This window comes from Phocoena sinus, chromosome 8, assembly GCF_008692025.1.
Source record: "Phocoena sinus isolate mPhoSin1 chromosome 8, mPhoSin1.pri, whole genome shotgun sequence".
NCBI classification, from domain to species: domain Eukaryota; kingdom Metazoa; phylum Chordata; class Mammalia; order Artiodactyla; family Phocoenidae; genus Phocoena; species Phocoena sinus.
Genome location: NC_045770.1, coordinates 54,161,718 through 54,183,827, shown reverse-complemented (window position 1 = coordinate 54,183,827; position 22,110 = coordinate 54,161,718). Strand labels below are relative to the sequence as shown.

At 37.4% G+C, this 22,110-nt stretch overlaps 1 protein-coding gene across 3 annotated transcripts in view; it reads right to left on the bottom strand.

The window, feature by feature from the left end:
• NARS2 (asparaginyl-tRNA synthetase 2, mitochondrial) overlaps positions 1-22,110 on the bottom strand; it is a 147,034-nt gene that overhangs the window by 29,784 nt on the left and 95,140 nt on the right. For all 3 annotated transcript variants that reach the window (XR_004351024.1, XM_032639503.1, XM_032639505.1), the window contains 5 exons: positions 14,759-14,891; positions 10,802-10,900; positions 10,665-10,702; positions 3,837-3,903; positions 2,252-2,389 (listed from right to left, as the gene is read on the bottom strand). Coding sequence is in view for 2 of the 3 variants with exons in the window: in XM_032639503.1 (XP_032495394.1) it covers positions 2,252-2,389; positions 3,837-3,903; positions 10,665-10,702; positions 10,802-10,900; positions 14,759-14,891 (475 nt within the window). In the remaining variant the exon portion in view is untranslated. The remainder of the gene's footprint in view (positions 1-2,251; positions 2,390-3,836; positions 3,904-10,664; positions 10,703-10,801; positions 10,901-14,758; positions 14,892-22,110) is intronic.

Genomic DNA, 22,110 nt, shown 5'->3' with positions numbered 1-22,110 from the left:
TTTTTCATTTCTAATTCTATTGATCTGAGTCTTCTCCCTTTTTTTCTTGATGAGTCTGGATAATGGTTTATCAATTTTGTTTATCTTCTCAAAGAACCAGCTTTTAGTTTTATTGATCTTTGCTATCGTTTCCTTCATTTCTTTTTCATTTATTTCTGATCTGATCTTTATTTCTTTCTTTCTTTCTGCTAACTTTGGGGTTTTGTTTGTTCTTCTTTCTCTAACTGCTTTAGGTGTAAGGTTAGGTTGTTGATTTGAGATGTTTCTTGTTTCTTAAGGTAGGATTGTATTGCTACAAACTTCCTTCTTAGAACTGCTTTAAGCAGAGTTTTTTTTTTTTTTTTTTTGCGGTACGCAGGCCTCTCACTGTTGTGGCCTCTCCCGTTGCGGAGCACAGGCTCCGGACGTGCAGGCCTAGCCGCTCCGCGGCATGTGGGATCTTCCCGGGCCGGGGCACGAACCCGTGACCCCTGCATTGGCAGGTGGACTCTCAACCACTGCGCCACCAGGGAAGCCCCAGAGTATTTTTAAGAAGTGCAAAACTGAATGACTGAAAGGTGTTCTACTTCGGGAATTTATGAGAGGAACACACGATGTGTGTGTACTGGGGAAGGGAGGTGGAAGTGGGATAGGGTGGAGTGATACAAAAGCCAAGAGATACAGACACAGGCCTCTGTTTTGTGGTGTAGGCTCAATATTGAATTATCTAAGATTGGATAATCTACGCCCTAGTCACTCTCATTTTTTTGCTGCTAACCTGTGGGCCTATTCATTTCTCATAAACGATTATACCAGAGGGTTGGTAGGGAAAAGAGGAAGTAAGAATCATAAATCAATTGTGTTGCTCATTGGTTTTGGATAATGCTGGTGTGAAAAGTGGGGATGCGTAAAATCGGTGGCTAAAATGTAATTTTATATCTGTGATTTTGAGGCAGAGTGATAGAGTGGAAGAGAACACAGACTTCAGAGCCAGAGGGAATCAGGTTTGAATACGAGCTCTGTCACTTACCACCCATGTAGCCTTGGGAAATGTAATTGGTCTCTTTGCACCCCAGTTTTCTATATGTAAAATGGGAGAAACAATGAGTTTCTTGTCAAGGCTGCTTTGCGACCTAGAGATGAGATGAAAGTGTTTACCTCACACTAACTGGAGGCTAATGTTGTTGTTGTTGTTGTTGTTTTTCGGCCATGCCGTGTGGCATGTGGGATCTTAGTTTCCTGACCTGGGGTTGAACCCGTGGCTCCCTGCAGTGGAAGCGTGGAGTCTAAACGACTGGACCACCAGGGAAGTCCCCTAATATTGCTTTGGTAACACTGTAATCTGAGAGAAGACAGGAAATACATTCAAAGAGATAACCTTATATACTAAGACGAGGTCATTTAATTTACTGGTAGGTCCTGATCTACATTTTCTTACTGGTGTTTATCTAGATGCAAGTGAAAAATACAAGATGGCAAAGTTTAGGTTTGGGACCTTTTTTGAGATAAACATAATATATTTGTCTCACAGACTTTTACAATTAATGATATAAAATATATAACTATCCAATACATATTTAAAGAGTCAAATATATTCTTATTCTGTATTACTGCCAATTTTGTGAAGGAGAGAAGAGACAAAAAAGAAAAAGGAAAAAGGAAACAAGAAGAATAAAAACCAACTGTAGCTGAGGGGTAAAGAAAGAACAGAGGACAAGAAAGGCTAAAGAGAGCAGACAGACAGACAGACCGACAGACAGACAAGAGACAAGACAGGCAGAGAGAGAAGAGACGGTCGGAAGAGGACTGACCAAGTGGAGAATCCGCCCAGACCTCTTCGATCCCTCCATAGCCTTCCCCTCACTACTTCTATTTGATACCCGATCATGCCACTACTATTATCTCTTGCCCAACATCTCCCCCACACTGCAGTCTCCTAATCAGTATTTGATTGGAGACCGGGCACATTGCTCTACAGCGCTCTAGGGCTCTCAGTAATTTAAAAAAACAAAACAAAACACACTTCCATTTGCATCTGCTTAACTGAGGACACCCTACGATAGAAATGAGGGAGTATGCTTATAGAACATTGGGATCTTCTTTGGGAACACATTTTTATAGGTGCCTTTGAGAAATGTTATCATTTTAAGAGATATAAAGAGTGAATGATATAATTTAAGAAAATATACCAAAGGATAAATGAAATTAAATCAAGGGAAAAACTGCAGGCTCTGAGATGACTAACCCCAATTTATTTAATGTCTTTTCTTACTGTGTGCTGAGGGCTGTCTTCATTATCCCTCATGTAGAAGGGCTTGAGTGCTAATGGATAATTAATGACAAAGACTGGTATGTCGCCACAGTGCTTCACCAGGTACTTTTCATGTTCAGTGTGTAGATCAGCACCCCACTGTAATGAGAAAAAAGAAATTACCAAAGGAGAAGACAGAGCTGAAAGATATAATGCAGGACCTAAAAATAACCTGTGTCAGTGCCAAGGGCTTCTTCTCCCTGAGGATCAGGGATGTGTGGAGCTGTCTGCTGAGGTTACACAGATAAATAAACTAGAGAGAGATGTGTTAACAAGAGCATCCAAAGGCCTGGAATGATGAAAGCTGAAACTAGTAAACACTACGCTTTCTGTGCCCCATCTCAGGGAGCAGCATTTAGCAGATAAATAGCATTTGTAGTAAAACACAGTATGCTTTCCATGGTGTATAAAAGCTGATTCAGAATCATAATTTTTATTAATATTGCCAAGAGCTTCTTCTACAGTTACTGTCCCTAAGTTTCAGGAAATTAAATGATGAAAGATAATATTCCTAATATTGAGTCTATCTCTGGCTAGATGGCTTCTCCCAGTGACTTTTTTTTTTTTTGATAAAAGAGTCAACTAATATATCAGATGCTCTCTGTTGAATATTTAATAACACTGTTAATCTATTTATTCAGCAAATACTAATGTGCCTATTAAACCCCAAGTACCATGCTAGGTACTGGAAACTGGTAAGAAAAACAAAATCCCTGAGTTCATGAAGCTTCCAGGATGGGAGACAAACATTAAACAAAAAATTATACAAAGAAGTCAGTTGATTATAAATATAACAAGCACAGGGCACTTGTAACTTAAAGAGAGCATCTGACTTAACTGGGAATGGAACTGGTATAAGGAATAGTTTGAAGACAAAGGTATTAGATTCTTAACATTATCTTACTATTCCCACTTGTCTGGCAATATCTTAATTATAGGAAAGAAGCACTGGCATAGGAATTTTGTGCATTATGTGCATGTCCACTGATAAATCATGTGGCTTTTCCAGACCTATATCCTTACCCATAAAATAAAGGAGTCCTGGGAAAAAACAAAAACACACAAAGCTCAGTGTTTTTCAAAGTGGATCACAAATCAGAAGCCTCTATAAAGTTCAATGGAAAAAGAAATGTGTTTAATGTGTTGCCTAAACTTATTTGATCACGTAACCTCTTCTGTCTGTCAACTGTTAACATCATTCAGAACATACTTTGGGAAACACTGAACTAGTTGATTTCTACACTGATACTCTACAATTACCATTCTTTCTAAGGAATTTCATCTTCCTAAACTTGGGAAACTTCTTTATAACCCTTTTGTCACTGCTATTCCAAATGATATGATTCTACTTCAAAATTATTTTTCATTCTAAATATTTCAATGAGGTTAGGCAAACATCAAAAAAAGCCAATGTACAGATATGCAAATACTACATACACACTGCTAGTAAGAGAAATAAGGTTATTTTAAAGGATTCTTAATGAAATCAGATAAATATGAGAAACATATTTTCATACATACATACATATATATATATAAATACTACCTCTGGAGTGAAGGTGAAGTTCTGGGATGCCTGCTTTAAGATCTCCACTGCCTCAGTATAAGAAATGCTGGAGAGAAACAGGGTAAAAGCAGAGAAAGGTTAATGGCTGTTGTTAACTAGTGCATCTGAAAACTGTGAAAGACCTATTCTCATACAGTCTTTGAGATCATATCTGAGTATCAAATGATTGTAAAAATGATTATTGAGTAATCAGGAATTAAGGTTGACCTATGAAAGTCTGATCAGCATGAAGAGAAATGGCCATTCAATAATCCCACTCCTGATCCACTTGCAGTGTACACAGAGAAGCTAGTCACTTAAGCGAATAAAGATTTTCTCTGAATTCATGTTATGCTAATGCCCTAAAAGGTGTGAAATACTGAGGCTAAAAGAGCAAAACTCTCTCCCTAAAGCTGTCATTCATTCATCCAACATATACTGAGCACTTACTATGTGCTAGGTATCATTCTAGGCACTGGAGATACAGTAAATAAAAACAAAGCCCCTGCCTTTATGGAGTCGCTATCTGTGTGTGTGTGTGTGTGTGTGTGTGTGTGTGTGTGTCTGTGTATGTGTGTGGCTATGTGTGTGTGTGTTTGTGTGTATGTACATGCACAATGGGGATAAGAAAGATAAACAAATAAACAGAAATAAACCAGGGAGCTATTGGTGCTATGAAGAAAAACAAGGCAAGATAAAAAGAAAGAAGGTATTTGAGGGGTGCTATTTTAGATAAGATGGTCAATTCAAGGCCAATTCAGGCCAATTCAAGAATGCCAGAAAATTAGATTGGAAAGGTAGTCAGAGGTCAGATCCTATGAACTCTTTCAGGCCATCGTAAGGCTTTTTAAATATATTCTAGTATTGTACGACTGTTTAGGAAAAATATCATTTTTGGTTACCTCAGTAAGAGACCGTCATGCCTAATGCAAGCCAAACCAAGAATCTGTTTTAACAGCTTGGATAGGTGATATATGCACATAGTTTTAAAAAAAAAAATCAAGGGGAATAAAAGAGTACACATCTTTCTTCCATCCCTGTCCCATAGCTACCTAGTTCCTCTCCTCACACACAATTACTGTTATTGGTTTCTTGTGTATCCTTCCAGAGGGTTTTATGCATCTATAAGCAAATATTAATACTCAATCTCCCCTTTTTTATAGATGGTAGCCATAGCATACATATCATACACACTCTTTTACACTTTTCTTACTCAATAATATACCTTGCAGATCTTTCCATACCAGTATATGAAGAACTTCTTCACTTTTTGAGCTATTACATAACATTCCACTTTGTGGATGTATCCTAATTAGTTTAACCAGTCATCTATCGATGGATATTTCAGCTGTTTCCAATCTTCTGCTATTATAAATCATGACTACATATACCTAATTTATGCTCATACTGATTTTGCACATGGAAAAAATGGAATTGTTGGATTCAAGAGTATTTGCATTTGCAGTTTTCATAATTTTGAAAGACACCACCAAAGATATCGTTCCCCTTTTACAGGGTTTTTCCAATTTATGCCCACCAATAGTATATGAAAATGTCAGTTTCTCTATGTTCTCTGCAACAGTATTCTGCATGACTAAAAACAAAAATCTACAAACTTTGTGAAGGACTCTGAGTTAAAAAATAACCTAACAAACTTATTCTCTGAAGCAAAAATGAAGTTCATATCTATAATAACTAACTGGAAAGAGTTGTGTCATAGAGTACAAATAAAACCCCCAAAGCTATGTTTTGAGTGATAGGTTTTTTAGAAGATGGAAATTCTATTCAAACTAAAATCTAGTATTAAATAACAGATAATTTCTAAGGTAAGAATGGTGTTGGTGTTGATAGTAGTAATAATTTTTAAATGAGCATTTTACAGAAGGGAAACTGAAGCTTAGAGAGGATCAATAACTTGCCAAAAATCACTCATGTAAGTAAGAAGTAAACCTTGATGTGCTGACTCCAGAGTCTAAGCTCTTAACTGCTGAGATAATGCCTAAACCACTTGGAGTTTCATATGTTCTATCAAAATAAAAGATAATGGGCTCTGGGTTCTGCCTTTGACTCTACCACTTAGTAACTATGTAAATCACTTCACCTCAATGAAAGCATTTTATAAATTTTTGTATTTTATACAAAACTCTAAAAATACAAACATTAAAAAATTAAGTATTTGTACTTATAAAATAAGGAGACTGGGCTATATTAAGCTCTTGTCTGCTTAGAAATTCGATTGTTCTATTCTATCAATTACTTGATATGATCTACTCATTATACTGAGAAATATAAGAGCAGTCAAAATGGGAAGCACTAGAATTTTGTGCCATTGATATGTTACTTACATTATTAAGAAAAAAAGGACTCTCATGTCTAAATATCTCTTGTTATTCTAGATGTTCTGCCCCACACTCCTCCCATATCTTAAGTTGAGGCAGAACTTTCAAGTTCAAATTACAGTCCTGACACTGGATATCCTTAATGGCCTTCATCAACTCTCTACTAACTTTTCTCGGTATGTACAGGGAATAATATTTCTTCTCCTTCCCAGAAACTATTTCCAAAGTGCTTTGAGGAAAGAACAAGACATTGTGATATTGTGTGATACAATATCAAACTACCTTCATATTTCAAATTTTCTGTTGTTGAATGAAGAAAATTATTCTGAAACTGTTGGAGTACAACTGCTAAGTTACAGAGATTATTATTAGCATTCTTTGCCTCAAATTCACACAAATAAATGCCGAGCAAATAAAAAGGTAAGTACTCTATATTTTTAAAGCCTTAATACTATAAAGGAAATGTAAAGTAAGTGTGTTCTATTTCTGCTTGATAAAGGCTAAATTCAAAGACTACACAAGTCCTTTAAATAATATACTTTCATATAAAACAACTGTTACAAGTACTCAAGAACACTGAAATCTATTCAAAAGAATACAAGTCATATGGTATCTTGCGTGTGGGTGTGGACATGTATGCATGTGTATTTCGGGGTGCATCTTGATTCTAATTCATCATGCTTAGGTCTACTCTCATATTCTCTCATGGCTTTTAAAATCTCTGGTTTCAAAGTCTACAAACCCCCTCCATCTCTGGAACCCTCCACCCTGAGAATCCTCAGCATCATGTAATTTACGTACACTCTCTGGTGTTCAGTCCCGTTTGTTTCTAGCTCCTGGAACTTCTCATATATTCTAGTGAACTCAACAATGCATTTAAAAGGATTTAATAATATTTTAACTAGCATTTTTAGACGTTTTGTAGCAGGAGGGTTTTCATGTTATCTAGTCTTTGACATATTGCTTAAGCAGCATTTGAACATTTCAACAAAATAAGACAGACAAGTTATCACTTCATAGATGAGAAAACTGAAGCTCAGAAAGGTTAAAGATTTACTATTAGTCAAATTCGTAGTTGTAATTAAATAATTATTCATGCAAATATTTAACTATTCATCTTTTTCTCTAGATGCTAAACTCCATAGAAGGACTAATCCATGCCTATTTTCACTACTGAATCCTCAATGACTAGCACAGTGCCTAACTCATAGAAGGTAGTCAATAAATATTTGTTGAAAAATATGAATTCACTCATTAATGGCTAATAAGTGGTAGAGGCAGGACTAGAATCCAGGTCCTCTGAAACACAGTTCACTATACTCAGTGCATAAGTAAAACAAACAAGCCTCTGACCATGCGGAGGTGACGACACCAAAATAAAAAAAAAAACATCACACATATAAATTTAATCTACAACTATGATTTGTGCTGTGTGGAATGGATGATGGTGATAGCAATGACTGATATGGCACAGCCCATGTTCCCATCCTGAGTATTTTACAGACATGGATTCTGAAGCACAACAGTTAGATGATACATAAGGGTCATAAAGATAGTGGGGGAGCTACAACTACTCTAGCATTAATTCCAGTGCCCTTTCAGATATATGAAGTACACTGGTTGAAAGCATGAGCTTTGCAATCAGATGACCATGAGTTTAAATCCCCACTTCATCTTTTACTCGCTTAATATCTTTTGAGATGATTCTTCATCTACAGAAGGGCAACAATAACTACTCACAGAGTTGTTGTGAAGAGACAATGAAATACAATGTATTTAAAGTTTATCGCTGCCTGGCACATAGTAAATATTCGATAAATGGTGGATATTTTTCCCCAATCTTAGATCTTATTAGACAGAAGCTGGATAACTTCTCTTAAGGTCTCCCTAGTTTTCTGTTACCAGTACAGATTCCTTGGGATGCCTAATTTACTTCTTTCCTTACCTACGTAATTACAACTTTTATCAATATGCTTATGTCCATAACTCTCCTGTAGACTCCAGGCCCATACACTCAAACTGTCTACCCAACATCTAACTGGATGTCTGAAAAGTATCTCAATCTTAACATGACACCTCATGACGATGAGCCTGGTATCACCCCTCTCTCTCTCCCCACACACCCCCACTACTCTATGGCTTCCCCCATCTCTGTTAATAGCAACTCCATTTCTACAGCTGTGTAAGTCAAAAGGCTTGAAGTCACTCTTAACTCTTCTTCTCTCTCTTTTTCACTCTCAGTAAATCCTGTTTGCTGTATCTTTAAAATATATCCAGAATAGGACAATTTCACCTACCTCCATTGTTACCATCCTGGTCTGTGACGGTTAATTTTATGTATAAAGTTGGCTGGGCTACAGTACTCAGATATTTGGTCAAACATTCAGGGTATTTCTGAGATGGTGTTTTTTTGGATGAGGTTAACATTTAAATCAGTGGATCCTGAGTAAAGAAGATTACCCTCCATAACAACATCCAACCAGTTGAAGCCCTTGCTAGAACAAAGACTGGCCTCCTCCAAGAAAGAAGGAATCTGCCAGCAGACTGCCTTTGACTTGGCTCTTCCTTGAGTCTCCAGCCTGCTGGACCACTCCAACAGATTTTTAACTTGCCCAGCCTCTACAATTGTGTGAGCTAATTCCTTAAAATAAATCTTTATATACACACATCGTGTTGGTCTTGTTTCTCTGGAGAACCCTGACTTATACAAGGTTCAAACCACCATCTACTTGCACCTAGGTGACTGTAACAATCTCCTACTTGCTTTGCTGCCCTCACTCTTGTCCTACTACAGCCAATTCTCAATAGATAGCCAGAGCGATCCTATTAAATCCAATTGAGATCTTGTCAGATCTCTGCACAGTACCCTTCAATAGCTTTCCCACCTCACCCAAGTAAAAATCCAAACTCTTCACAGTGCCCTACAAGGCCCCACCTGATTTCCCTACTTCCCTTGTCCTTTCTTACTTTATCTTCGTATCCTCTTCCCTTACTCACTCTTCACTGTTACTTGAACTTGTCAGGCATGCTCCAACCTCAGGGTCTTTGTACTTGTTATTCCCTCTGCCTGGAATATTCTTTTGCCACTTACCCATATGACTAGTTCTCTTACTTTACTTTCTTGAGATCTTTACTCAAAAATCATCTCAGTGAGATCTTCCCTGCCGTGCTATCTAAAATTTCTACCTCCTCATTCTTCCTTTGGCTTATCTTCTTTCTCTTCTCTGGTTTTTTTCCCCATAAGTATTACTCATTTTCACAGACTAGACGTTTCACTTATTTGTCTCTTGGCTATTATTACCTCCACCAGAAATATAAGCTCAGTGAAGGCATGGAATTTTATCTGCTTTGTCCACTGTTTTTAAACAGTTTTTAGATTTTAGGACAATGCCTGGCACATAGTAAACATTCAATATACACTTAAGTGAAAGGAAAAGTTTCAAAAGCCTTCACTTGTACTTCATTGCCCTTCGATTCTCTATCACGGGGCTCCTATTTCCTCCTTTTCTGATCCCACAGCTGCTGCCTTGTTATTGGGTCAGGCTCAACGACTCATCATTTTTAACTGGTAGCCTGAAGGTCTAGGCTGATACCTGATATTCTCAGCTAAGTCTGCCAAGTTTTTCTTATTCCCCTTCTCAAGGACAGGTTGAATTCTTTATTCTCTTAGAAGAAAAACTTCCTAAACTTAAGATAGCAAGGGAAAAGTGATACTAACTTATGTTCAGAGACAATTTTCTTTTCTTCAGATTATCTAACTTACTTCCTGTACACATTGTAAATACCCTGAATACTAAGTCTTATATGAATTATTTGTACTGCATATAAGAAGTTGCTTGTTGTTTTTTCCATATCAAGTATGTGTTTCATAATAAACTGTGAAAAGAATAGCCTATCTGATTAATATGGTTGGTTGAATAAACTGTGAAAAGAATAGCCTATCTGATTAATATGGTTGGTTGAATAAACCACCAGTCCAATAACAAGTTCTACTTGAACAGGATTATAGTGGAAATGAAGCAATAATGTATGTGCTATATTTAAAACACAGATCTTTAGGTTTTAAAATAGTGGCTAAAAAAACAATTCAGAATATATTTTCAGATTTTAGCAAGCGAAGGTAAAGAAAAAGAAGGAAGACTGAAATAAGAGAAAAATAGAGGGGCAGACATTACATGTACCTATCTTAAAAGCATGTTTTTTAATCAAGCCAGATTTTGATTACTAAAGAATTAGTCTGAATTGTAGGAATATAGTTAATAATTACTATGAACATTATCTTGCTATGATTTATTCATTTATTTATTCATGAAACACTGATTATCAACTATGAACCAGACATAAGAGCTATAAAAATAATTAAAATACGGGTTTTCCTTGAGTCTAGGGAGTGTGATAAGCAGATATACAAACAAAAAAATTTAATACAGTGTGATAAATACGATGATAAATTATGAATAAAGTTCAGAGAAAGTATAAATCTACTTACATTAGAAAGTTGTTTTTTAGCATATGTTCTAATCTGTCCTTGGTAAGAAAAGAGAAAAAAGAAAATTTATTAAATGTAATTATATTCCTTACATGTAATTAACATATTTAAAGGGCTTCATCCACAGAGCTAATTACCTTTTGGCCTGGGGATATGAATCTGTGACAGAGTTCAACATCTTCAGGACAATTTGAGAGAACTGTCATTGTTGTAGTCTTGAAGAGGCCCTCCATAACCTAAGAGAAATGATACAGAATTGCCTGACATGTAAGCTTCATGAAAAACCTGTTTAGGGCCCTGTAAGGACTGCTCTCCAGGTTTCAATGGCTATAAATCCATTAGGCCTCTTACTTCCTGAATATACTACAGCAAGTTAATTCAGTTTCCAGATTGATTAGAGGGGGCATCACAACTTCTCAGAGAAGGTTAAAAAAAAAAAAGAAAGAACCATGTCTGAACCTTCTGTTAACAGTTTCAATACTGGTATTGAAGTGGGCTGTCAAATGAACAGCTAAAACAAACTGATGCCTCTCTAAATTTCAGTATATTCCCTTGTAGAGTCAGGACAGTTAACAGTACCTAGCTTACAGGATTGTTGTGAGAAATTATATGAGATAATCCATGTATAAGACTTAGCTTAGTGCCCAGCTCAGAGAAGCATGCAACAAACATCAGTTGTGAAGAGTGGAATGTTTTGAAAAGTGCTTCATTCAGTCATTGGTAAATGAAAGTAAACTTTAAGATTAGAGAAGCAATGAGATCTATCTACATCTAAATACATACATTTTTGCTTTGCTAAAGTATAAAGTAACGACACAAATCAGTGTATAAGAATTCGTTCTACCAGGGGTGTCCATAAAAGTCTCATGGGAAAAACTTGTTCTCAGAAGAAAAGAGTGACTGGAATGAAAAATATTTCTAAAATATTTTTAATCCAAACTAAAATTTTTGTTTTGATGTCAATGAAATCATATTGTGATTTTCAGATATGTCCTCATAAAGACACATACATGAATTAAGACCAGGCTGCCCCACAGGCAGGTATCTTCCTTTCCTCTCTGAATCACTGGATACCCTATCAACACTGGAAACACAGTGGCGCATAAGCGTCTGAGTAATTTAACATGGTCAGTTATAGGAAAGAACTTAATTATCAAGTGACAACCAGATAGACTTACGTACATATATAAAATATTTTTCATTTCTTTTTATATATACTTTGCATTTTTATATTATACATATATTTTGTAGAGAAGTAAGGAATAACTTGATGAAAGAAGAGCAAAAGGAGGCTAAAGGTGTTCTGCCTTGAGGCTATAACCACCTTCAATCTAGCAGTGAGATAAAGAAATCACTAAGTAACTGAATGATTTATGAAGCGTTATATCCCTCAATCACTGCAAAAAGCCAATGTATATTGAGAGGAAAAAAGAACAGGTAGATTGGATAGTATGCTTGCATTGTTGAGGGACACAATACACAATCGGTAAGATGAAGACTTCAACAGCTGGGGCTGTTAAAGCAGTGTCTTTCAAGGGCAGAACATTTCCATTTGAAGAAGGATATCACTGGCTTTTCTAACCTTGACTTTCAGACTATACTCTGTAAATATATTTATAATAAAACAGAAACTTAACTGAAGGGTTAACATAACCCTCATGTTTTAAAAAATATATTTCTCAATAGTATTAAAATAATAGTATTTAATTGCTTATACGTCATAAGAGGAAAATATCCTGTTATAATATTCTGATTTTGTATTTAAGAGACTGCTCTTCATCAAGATAATAATTTCCACAGAATTCAATTTATCAAAGGGAGAAAACTGAGAGAGAAGCAGGAGTTTATTTTTGGAAAGAATATACCTTTTTCTTCTGTCTTTAGGAAAAAGTTTATATTCCAATTAATTAAACTATTCAATAGTGTATGCCCTGAGTACCACTCAGTGGACGGCCAAATAAATAAGAATTACTCAGTTATAGAATACATAATTATAGAGCAAAGATTATAATGTTTAATAAATTCTAACAATCTACGTATTATCTTTATAATCTTTCCCTCTGGTATTATATTGGGCAGCGGAGACAGGGACAAGGCAGAAACAGGAGGTAAAACGTGTGGTTCCTTTCTTTACAATACTCTCATTGCCTGAGTGAAAGAATAATAAAGAATTGGGTGGTGAGCTCAAACTGAAAGCTGATTAAGGAATTTTACTGACTTGGTGAGGCTCAGATTCTGAATCCCTAAATCTAGAAAGAGATTAACTCAACAGTGTTCCTATTGACATTTTTGGCCAGATAATTCTTCGCCGGCGGGGAGGGGGCTGTGCATTGCAGGATACTGAACAACATCCCTAGCCTTTACCCACTAGATGCCAGTAGCAACCCGTCTTCCCTACTCCCCGACCCACTCCCTAGTAGGGACACCAAAGATATCCCCTTGGGGACACCGGTCTAGAGAAATCGGTGGGAGATGTTAAAGGGGTATATGCAAGTGGACACTGTGGTGTGTGGCCACAACATCCCTTTAGGACCAAGATCTTTATCCGCTAGGAACAGTAACTGCTGATGGTACATAGTTGGGTCCCTCTTCAGGAACTGCCCAGGCCAGGAGGACTGCCTTACCCAAGGTTACAACCCCTTCCCAAGCTAGCCCGCATCCAATGACTGGCTCACAGAAGGAGGCACTTGCCCTCCTATGGGACAACTATGAAAGACCATTCTAGCTCCAAAGTTTCTCAGGGAATTGGCTAAGGAATCTGTTTGTAAATGCATCACAGTTTAACTTGTCCCTCTGCCCAATGCTGCTTTCTTCCTTTCCTCATAGATATTTCCCATGAGAGCATTCCCCAGTAATACCTGCACACAAATCTCTGCTTTAGGGTTTATTTACTAGGAAATCCAACCTAAGACAGGATAATAAAATTGTGACTCCATTCTATTTGGGAGTATACATGGTATTTCTGTTTTAAGTGGAATTGGGTCATTTACTGGGTGAATAAGAGTAGAATGAAAGAAGTAAGAGTTGATGAAAACTGCTAAAATAAACATCCTGTAATTAGAATTCCAAATTAAGATCTTAACCAAAATGGTAGTGGATAGAGAATTCATAACAACAGTTAACACATTCTGGGTACTTACTAAGTGTCATGAACTATGCTAAGTACCTTATATATATTATCTGTCTAATCCTATGAATTAACATATGAAATAGGAATTATTATTCCCATTTTATAGATAAGAAAACTGAGGTTCAGAGAAATTAAGTCCCATGTCTTAGGTCACATAGCCAGTAAGTGACTGAGCTAATAATCAAATCCTGGTCCATCCATCTCCAGACTTGTGTGCTCTATATGGATTTATGGCCACAGCCTCCTGAAAAGGCTCCCACCCCTATTTTTATCTCCCTCTAAATCATTTTTCATAATGCTGCTAGAGAGATACTTCTAAAATATAACTCTGACCATGGCCTTTCCCAGCTGAGAACTTCCTCCTTTATCTTTTGGATTAAGTTCAAACTCCTCAGCATGGCATTTAAATACAGTCCTTCTTTCATGATCTGACTCTTGACTGTATCTCCAGCTTCATCCCTGTCCCAGAGCTCTGACAGCTCCTGTGGATGCTTTCTAATACTACAGCTATAGACATGTTTCTCTAACTATAAAGACGTTTTGTTTATTTGCCTAGCAAATATCAAGAGCTACTATTTACTAAGCCTGCTTTGTGCTGGATCCCATACTGGATGCTTTACATTATACATACATAATCTTTCATTTACTTCTCACAATAACCTAAAGAAATAGCTACTATTATTCTCATTTTATAGCTGAGGAAGCTAAAGATCACTAAGGTTAGGTAACATCATAACAAAGTTAATGGCAGAGCTTGGACATGAACTTAAATCTGTTTGACTCCTGTACTTTAAAAACTATTACACTAACAGCATTCAGTAGATGTTTATTAATTAGTTCTCCATCTTCTTCATTCTATGAACACCTGTAAGGCACAGATGTCAGAGGTAAAAATGTATACAGAAGCATTTTAATGTCACAGATGCCTGATATTTAGAAACTATTTTAAAACTTGAGTACCTACCTGCATGAGATCTTGAAGGCTCTCAAGAAAAGAAATCTCTGCTTCTACCATATAAAACTCTGCCAGGTGTCTCCGGCTCTGAGAATTCTCTGCTCGGAATGTTGGACCAAAGGTAAACACTTGAGTAAAAGCTCTGCAATCCAAGATTAACAGTGTAAAAATAGGATTCGCATGATTAATTTTAAGTATTTAAAATATTCAGTAAGCTCTTAAGAAAAAAAAAAAGTTCTGCGCCTCTGTCTTGTCCACAAATCCACACATATTAGCTGCCACATTTCTTTAATGGGTGATTATAATAGTTTCATTAAAAATGTTACATTTATAGAAACCATTTTATTCCAAAGGAATTTGCAAATGCTTTACAAACCCTATGGCTTACTAAATATAGAATTATAACCACTTCTGGATGCACTCTACTGCAGCTGCCTTAAACAGCAGGCAACTACATTTCACAGCAATTGAGAACAAAGTAAAGGAAAAATACCACAGCCCAAGAAGCCACACAGAGAATCTAGATAGTAACAGTTAAAACCAGAATTTCATGTGGATAAGGCAAGCCAATCATTTTCTAAATATATGAAAAAAAATTATCAGATATGTATGGTGATTTGCCTTGTTAGGCCTACTCAAGTCCTTTACGCCCGCCTAGGAGTTTTAATCAATGCTCAGTGAGCCCTGACATTTGGGGGGTGGGGTGGATTTTGAAGAACTGTCTGCTTTACTCTCTGGTTTTCAAGAAGGGCTATAGTTCAACAACATAAATGGGGAAAAAATTCTTATTTTTAAATTTCTGCAGAGAAGCGAACATGACACCTTCATTCTTTTTTTTTTTTTTTTTTTTGCGGTACGCGGGCCTCTCATTGTTGTGGCCTCTTCCGTTGCAGAGCACAGGCTCCGGACGCACAGGCTCAGCGGCCATGGCTCACGGGCCCAGCCGCTCCGCGGCATGTGGGATCCTCCTGGACTGGGGCACGAACCTGTATCCCCTGCATTGGCAGGCGGACTCTCAACCACTGTGCCACCAGGGAAGCCCCCTTTTTAAAAAAAATTTACTTATTTAATTTATTTATTTTTGGCTGTGTTGGGTCTTCGTTGTTGTGCGCGTGTTTTCTCTAGTTGCAGTGAGCTGGGGCTACTCTTCATTGCGGTGTGTGGGCTTCTCATTGCAGTGGCTTCTCTCGTTGCTGAGCATGGGCTCTAGGCCTGCGGGCTTCAGTAGTTGTGAAATTTGGGCTCAGTAGTTGTGGCGCACAGGCTTAGCTGCTCTGCAGCATGTGGGATCTTCCCGGACCAGGGATCGAACCCGTGTCCCGTGCATCAGCAGGCAGATTCTTTTTTTTTTTTTTCGGTACGCGGGCCTCTCACTGTTGTGGCCTCTCCCGTTGCGGAGCACAGGCTCCGGACGCACAGGCTCAGCAGCCATGGTTCACGGGCCCAGCCGCTCCGCGGCATGTGGGATCTTCCCAGACCGGGGCACGAACCCGTGTCCCCTGGTTCGGCAGGCGGACTCTCAACCACTGTGCCACCAGGGAAGCCCAGCAGGCGGATTCTTAACCACTGCGCCACCAGGGAAGTCCCGAGGACCAAGTAATCTTTGAATTTTAAGGTTTTGCTAGAACAAAACAAGAGGTTTGGGGCTCCTTAGCTGTTATCCTCAACACTCTTCATTTATCATCAGTCAAATAATATCAAGATCAGAAAACAGTACAGAAAACGGATTGTAGATATACATACCAGTATTTTTTTGTTGTGTTGTTTTTTTTTTAAGTAAAGATACTGTGGGAAATTAAACAGTAAAACAATTATAGTGGAAATCATGAGATTTATTTTTTCTTTCAAAGGCCATTTCAGTTAAGGCCTAGTTGGTAAGAAGCTTAGGAATTTATGTTTTGGTTCTACAGCCACCTTTCTGAGACCATGATCAGTTACCCTCCAAGAATCTTAGTTTTTAATGGAAAAACAAACCGTAAGAATTCAAAATATTACTATATAACCTCTCTCCCAAGATTCAGATCCAGACTTGCCTACTAGAATGTTCCTAAAAACACTGACCTTACCTTGTCCAAAACGAAAACTCTTGCCTTGCTCCCCAAAACAAGCAAAAACAAAATAATGAACAGTACATTTTCCCCAGCTCTGTTAATCTTAGCTAACCCACCTTGTCACCCAAACCAGATCCCCATCCCTCCCTCACCGCCCACACACCTCCCTATCATATTGATCACAGAATTATATTGTTTATACCTAGGGAAACTCTTGCAGATCTAGAGACTCTTCTTTATTTCCACAACTTTGTCTTGTGTCAACTCTTGTGTCTGCCACCTGCCTTTCTTCCTCCAGTCCCAAACTACTATAAGTTTTCAAACTCAAATCTGATTATATCAGCCCTAATTTAAAAATCTTCAATGGTTCTCCCCTACTCAAAGGTTAAAATTCAAACTCCTAACTTTGACTGGACCTTCCTTCACAAAGCCTTTTCTCCAGCACACTGAGGATACTCTCCTTACATGCCCCACATGCCTTTAGGCTTTTTCATTGGCTGTCCCCTCTCTGTAGTGCCCGTCCTTTGTTCCTCTCTCTCCAAATGGCAAATTCCCATCCATCCTTCAAGACCTGACTTAAATGTCACTTTCTCTTTGTAACCTTACCATACACCCCCAAATTTATTGTTCCCTCCTTTCTATGACTGTAACACTTTGTTTATACATTTATTATACAGACTGTATCACTTAGAAATATAATTGTGCATTTTGTATCTTTCTCCCTCAATAAACTATGAAATATTCTACAGTAGGAAAAATGTTTTATTCATCTTTGCAACTTCAGTGCCTAAGATAAAACAGGTGCTCAATTTGAATGAATAATAATGAGGATGACAGGCTTCTTCAGTTGTAAACTGGAAAAGCACAACATCCTTATAAACAGTAACATTACAAATAATGTACAGAAAAATACTCAGATATATTTTACTGTGGCTGTTACTCAATAGCTAAAATGGGTCAAACAATTTAGGTCTGCCCCAAACAATAAATTCAAAAATTACAGGACCTCGAGCTTCTAATCTATGACTATGCGATCTCTAGATAGGTTGGCAATAGTATATTTAAATAAATAAACCGACATTCTTTTCTGGCACTGCATCACAGGAAATTGTACATACAGATGTTCACTAATAACAAAGAATATTCTATTGAAATTTTCCAGGGCATGAACAGAAACTCCATGGCATAGGTGGAATTTACTTTGGAGGCTCTGAGGAAGACTTCTAAGAAATAGGCAGTTATCATCCTGAAATACAAGGAGGCCAATGGGATTGCTGTTCAAAAGAGACACATTATATATGTATTAAGGTACTAGATACAGAGAAAACAACGGTATCTAAAAAGAACTGCAGATTCAAGTCACAAGGGCACCTACTTCTCACATGGATAGGGAGGGAGCTCCAAGATATTTAACAATAGGGATTTTAAATTTAACAATGGTTAATGATTTTCTCTAGCAATACAGGGTAAACTCTCTTGTATAAAATATAGAAGAGGATCAAGGATTTTTATTTTAGTAAGGATTAGGTTCTAATTCCAAAAGTTAAGTATTATTCTAATAGGGTAAAGAAAAAACCAATGGCCGTGGTGCTTTCTCTGAATTAACAAAAAGACAAAATAAGCTGGAAGGTATGTTGACAAATTCCCTAATTTAGCATCAAGTTGTTAAGCAGATAAATGTTTAAATCATTCAATAAAGATCACCCCAGGTCAGCGTCCAGTGTTCTATAATACAGTAGTGAAAGTAGTAGTAGTGATAGTGGCTACCATTAGCAAGTGCTCCTTGTGGGCCAGGCATTAGATGTGAGAACCTTACAGTTAACTCCTTTATTATAACTCAATAAAGGACACATTGTTACTTCTATTTTTCAGTCTAAGAAATTGAAGTTCAGAGAGGTTAAGAAGCTTTTCCAAAAGTCATAGAGTCATAGCCTAACAAGTGGTAGAGGCCAGATTCAACTCTAGCTCTGACTCTAATGATCACAGCCTTCATTATGATATTAAAATAATGATGCTTATAACTGAACATGGACAAACCCAGTAAATAAGAGAAAAATTTGTAATATGCACTCCCCGCCTTCTCAAAGATAACTAGGGTGAGTAGTTTGGTATATTTCTCTTCCTTGTGAATAGCTTATTTGTTTTATGTATTAAAATTATAGCTCCCTAGGATATGTTGCTTTCATGCAAATAATGAGAAGATAAATTTTAATCAATATTTTGTAAACTTTAGCAAGACATTGAGCCTTTCTGGTCTTCAAATTCTTACATGAGTGGGAGGTGCAGGCAGTTTGGCATTATTCTCTAGTATCTTTTACATAATTTTGTTTCTAGGTCCATGTGAAATCACTATTATTTTAATTTACGCTGATTTCTTCTTTTTCCTCCGTCTTCCACACACATGAAAGCAATTTGCAGCAAGGCTTGGCCCAAGCCATAGTTAAAATAAGATCTGAGAATGAGGCCATTACTAAAATAAGATACAAAACCAGGTGAAAGGCCAGTACTGCTGTGAGAAGAGACCAGCAGAGAAAGAAAACACTCAGTACTAAGAATCATTCTTGTGCCAATTATGGAGAAAGGGAAGCTATATATGGAAAGTCCATGAGCTTGGAGTTGATGTTTAAGATAACAAAAGTACATTCAATACACATCAGCTAAGATAGCTACAAAAATGGCTTTTTAAAAATAAAAAGTAAAGTTACCAAAAAATGGTTCTGCAAAGGTCACTTTCTCCCTTGTGTGGAGTTTTATGAAGCCCTAAATTGGCAAGTGGATTATTATGAAGTAGTCACTGATTGCTTTGCCATTTATTCCTTCTGGCCCTGAAATTTAAGAGCTAATCTTTATATTTTGAAAGAAAAGAGGAATTACTGCCTTTTTAGCTGGGGAAGAACTTATAGTTCAGCATAAGGGGGATCAGCAACTTTCCCTAAGGCCGCCCACTCCCAATCTCCTATCACTTCCCTACTGTCATTCAGGAAACATTCATTGAACGGAAGTGAACTCACAGACAACTTTAAACTGACTTTGTCAAGTGGTATTCTCATCATCCAGAAAACAATCATCTATATTACTACTGCTTTGTATCCACTGGATTATCAATACTGTGACATATTTGTCACTCATTGCTTCTACATGCCTGACAGAGTGGACACCAGACACCTCCTTTTCAGCTTGCCCCCTTTCCTCTATCTTGCAATAGTACACTTGGTGAATGGGTTTATAAAGAGAGGTAGCTCTCACCATTCATCAACTCTTAACAAGATGTCTTAGTGAGGATGCACTGTAAAATCTAAAAATTTCTTCTTCACAATTGCTAAACATTTCTGCAAAATTAATTTCCTTTAACATGTCCTAAGTATCTGATTTAGAACTGAATTTGAGGTCCAAGCAAATTTATTAATCTTAATTGTATAATGAGATTCAAAGTTCGATAGAGTCTGACAACAATCCTGCTAAAGGGACTGGAGGGTTAGCTACTCTTCTCTGATGAGCATATGAACTGGGGGAAGGACATTTAGCAAAGGGAATATGAAGCACACAGGTCCTAAGGTAGGAAAGAGCCCGACAAGTTTGAAGAACAGAAGCAGGACAGCAGCAAGACGAATGGTAAGAGATGAGGTCAAAGAGTTTGGAAGGGATCAGAACATGTAGGGTCTTCCTTGTGAGCCATGGTAAAGAGAGTCTGAATTTTATTTAATACTCCTTGAAATACTCTCTCCTCTTGGAATATTTAACACTGTATTCTCCTAGTTTTCTTATTTATCTGATCTCCACCTCTGTCTCCTTCTACATACACTAGCTATTCATTAAACACTAGCACTCTTTGAACCGTAGTCCTAGCATCTCTTTTCTCACTGTATACATTCTCCTTAAATGATCTCACCTCCGTCAATTAATTTTCAATTAATTACCTACTGGCACACAATTCACAAATTTGTATCTCCTGCCCAGACTTCTTCTCTAAGCTCCAGAAGCATACATCCGCCTACTTAGTCCTTTCACTTGTCACAAACAGAACTCATGCCTCCCCTGACCCCCACACTGGCTTCAGTCTTCTTCCAACCTTCCAGGTCAATAATCCTCCCATTAGGGTCTTTAATAACACCATGTACTACTGTTCACAGAGCCTCTTAAAATTAAAATAAATGACATATACAGATGTAATTATTTGTTTAATGTCCATCTCTTTCACTAGACTGTGAATTTCATGAGTGACCTTATCTATTTTTTGGTTCCTTATAGTATCCTCAGTTCTTAACCCAGTGCATGACACACACTAGACAATTAAAATTTGTCAAATAACTAACTGATTTTCTGTAAAATATGCTGATCCCCAAACTTTGAACGTTTGAAACAGCACTGGGATGGGGGTGAGGATAGAGGAGTAAGAGGAAGGTGGTAAACAGAATATCAATTACTAAGCAAAAAATTCTGCTATTCCCTGAAATAATTTTTCACAGAAGGCACTAGGCGATAAAAGAATCAGTTTTTTGAAAAGACTGCCCATACATTATTTTTGCTCTATAGGCAACAAGTATATCTTTGAAAAGGACTAGATCAGATGAACATCTCTAGTAAGCAAAGATTTTACTTTTTGAGAAACTAAAGTATTACCACATGAAAAAAATTTCCCTTAGTCTTATTCTATGTAAACAGAGAAGCACCTGCCTCTTTGGCTTCTGCGAGTGGATACCAACATGTTAAGACAAGTAATGCTACTTCATCATTCCTGTAATGATGGACTCTTCAGAGGACTGACTGAATTTAGAAAATAACATTAAAAAAATAATAAATTTACTTATTTAGGCTGTGTTGGGTCTTCACTGCTATGTGTGGGCTTTCTCTAGTTGTGGCGAGTGGGAGCTACTTTTTGCTGCGGTGCACGGGCTTCTCTCGTTGCAGAGCACGGGCTCTAGCCCTGTGGGCTTCAGTAGTTGGGGCACTTGGGCTCAGTAGCTGTGGCTCGAGGACTGTAGAGCACAGGCTCAGTAGTTGTGGTGCACGGGCTTAGTTGCTCCACGGCAGGTGGGATCTTCCCGGACTAGGAATCAAACCCGTGTCCCCTGCACTGGCAGGCAGATTCTTAACCACTGTGCCACCAGGGAAGTCCCAGAAAATAACACTTTTCTCAAGGGTCAAAGTTTGCTAATTGTTCTTTCTAACTGTGTATTTGTCCTCACATTTTTAACAAGATACTAAAATCACCTTTTAAAAAAGGTATACATTTTGTCAACTACATCTATTCATGCCTTGCCTAGATTATCCCTCTTGTATTTCTCATATTTAGCAGTCCTTGTACTGAGG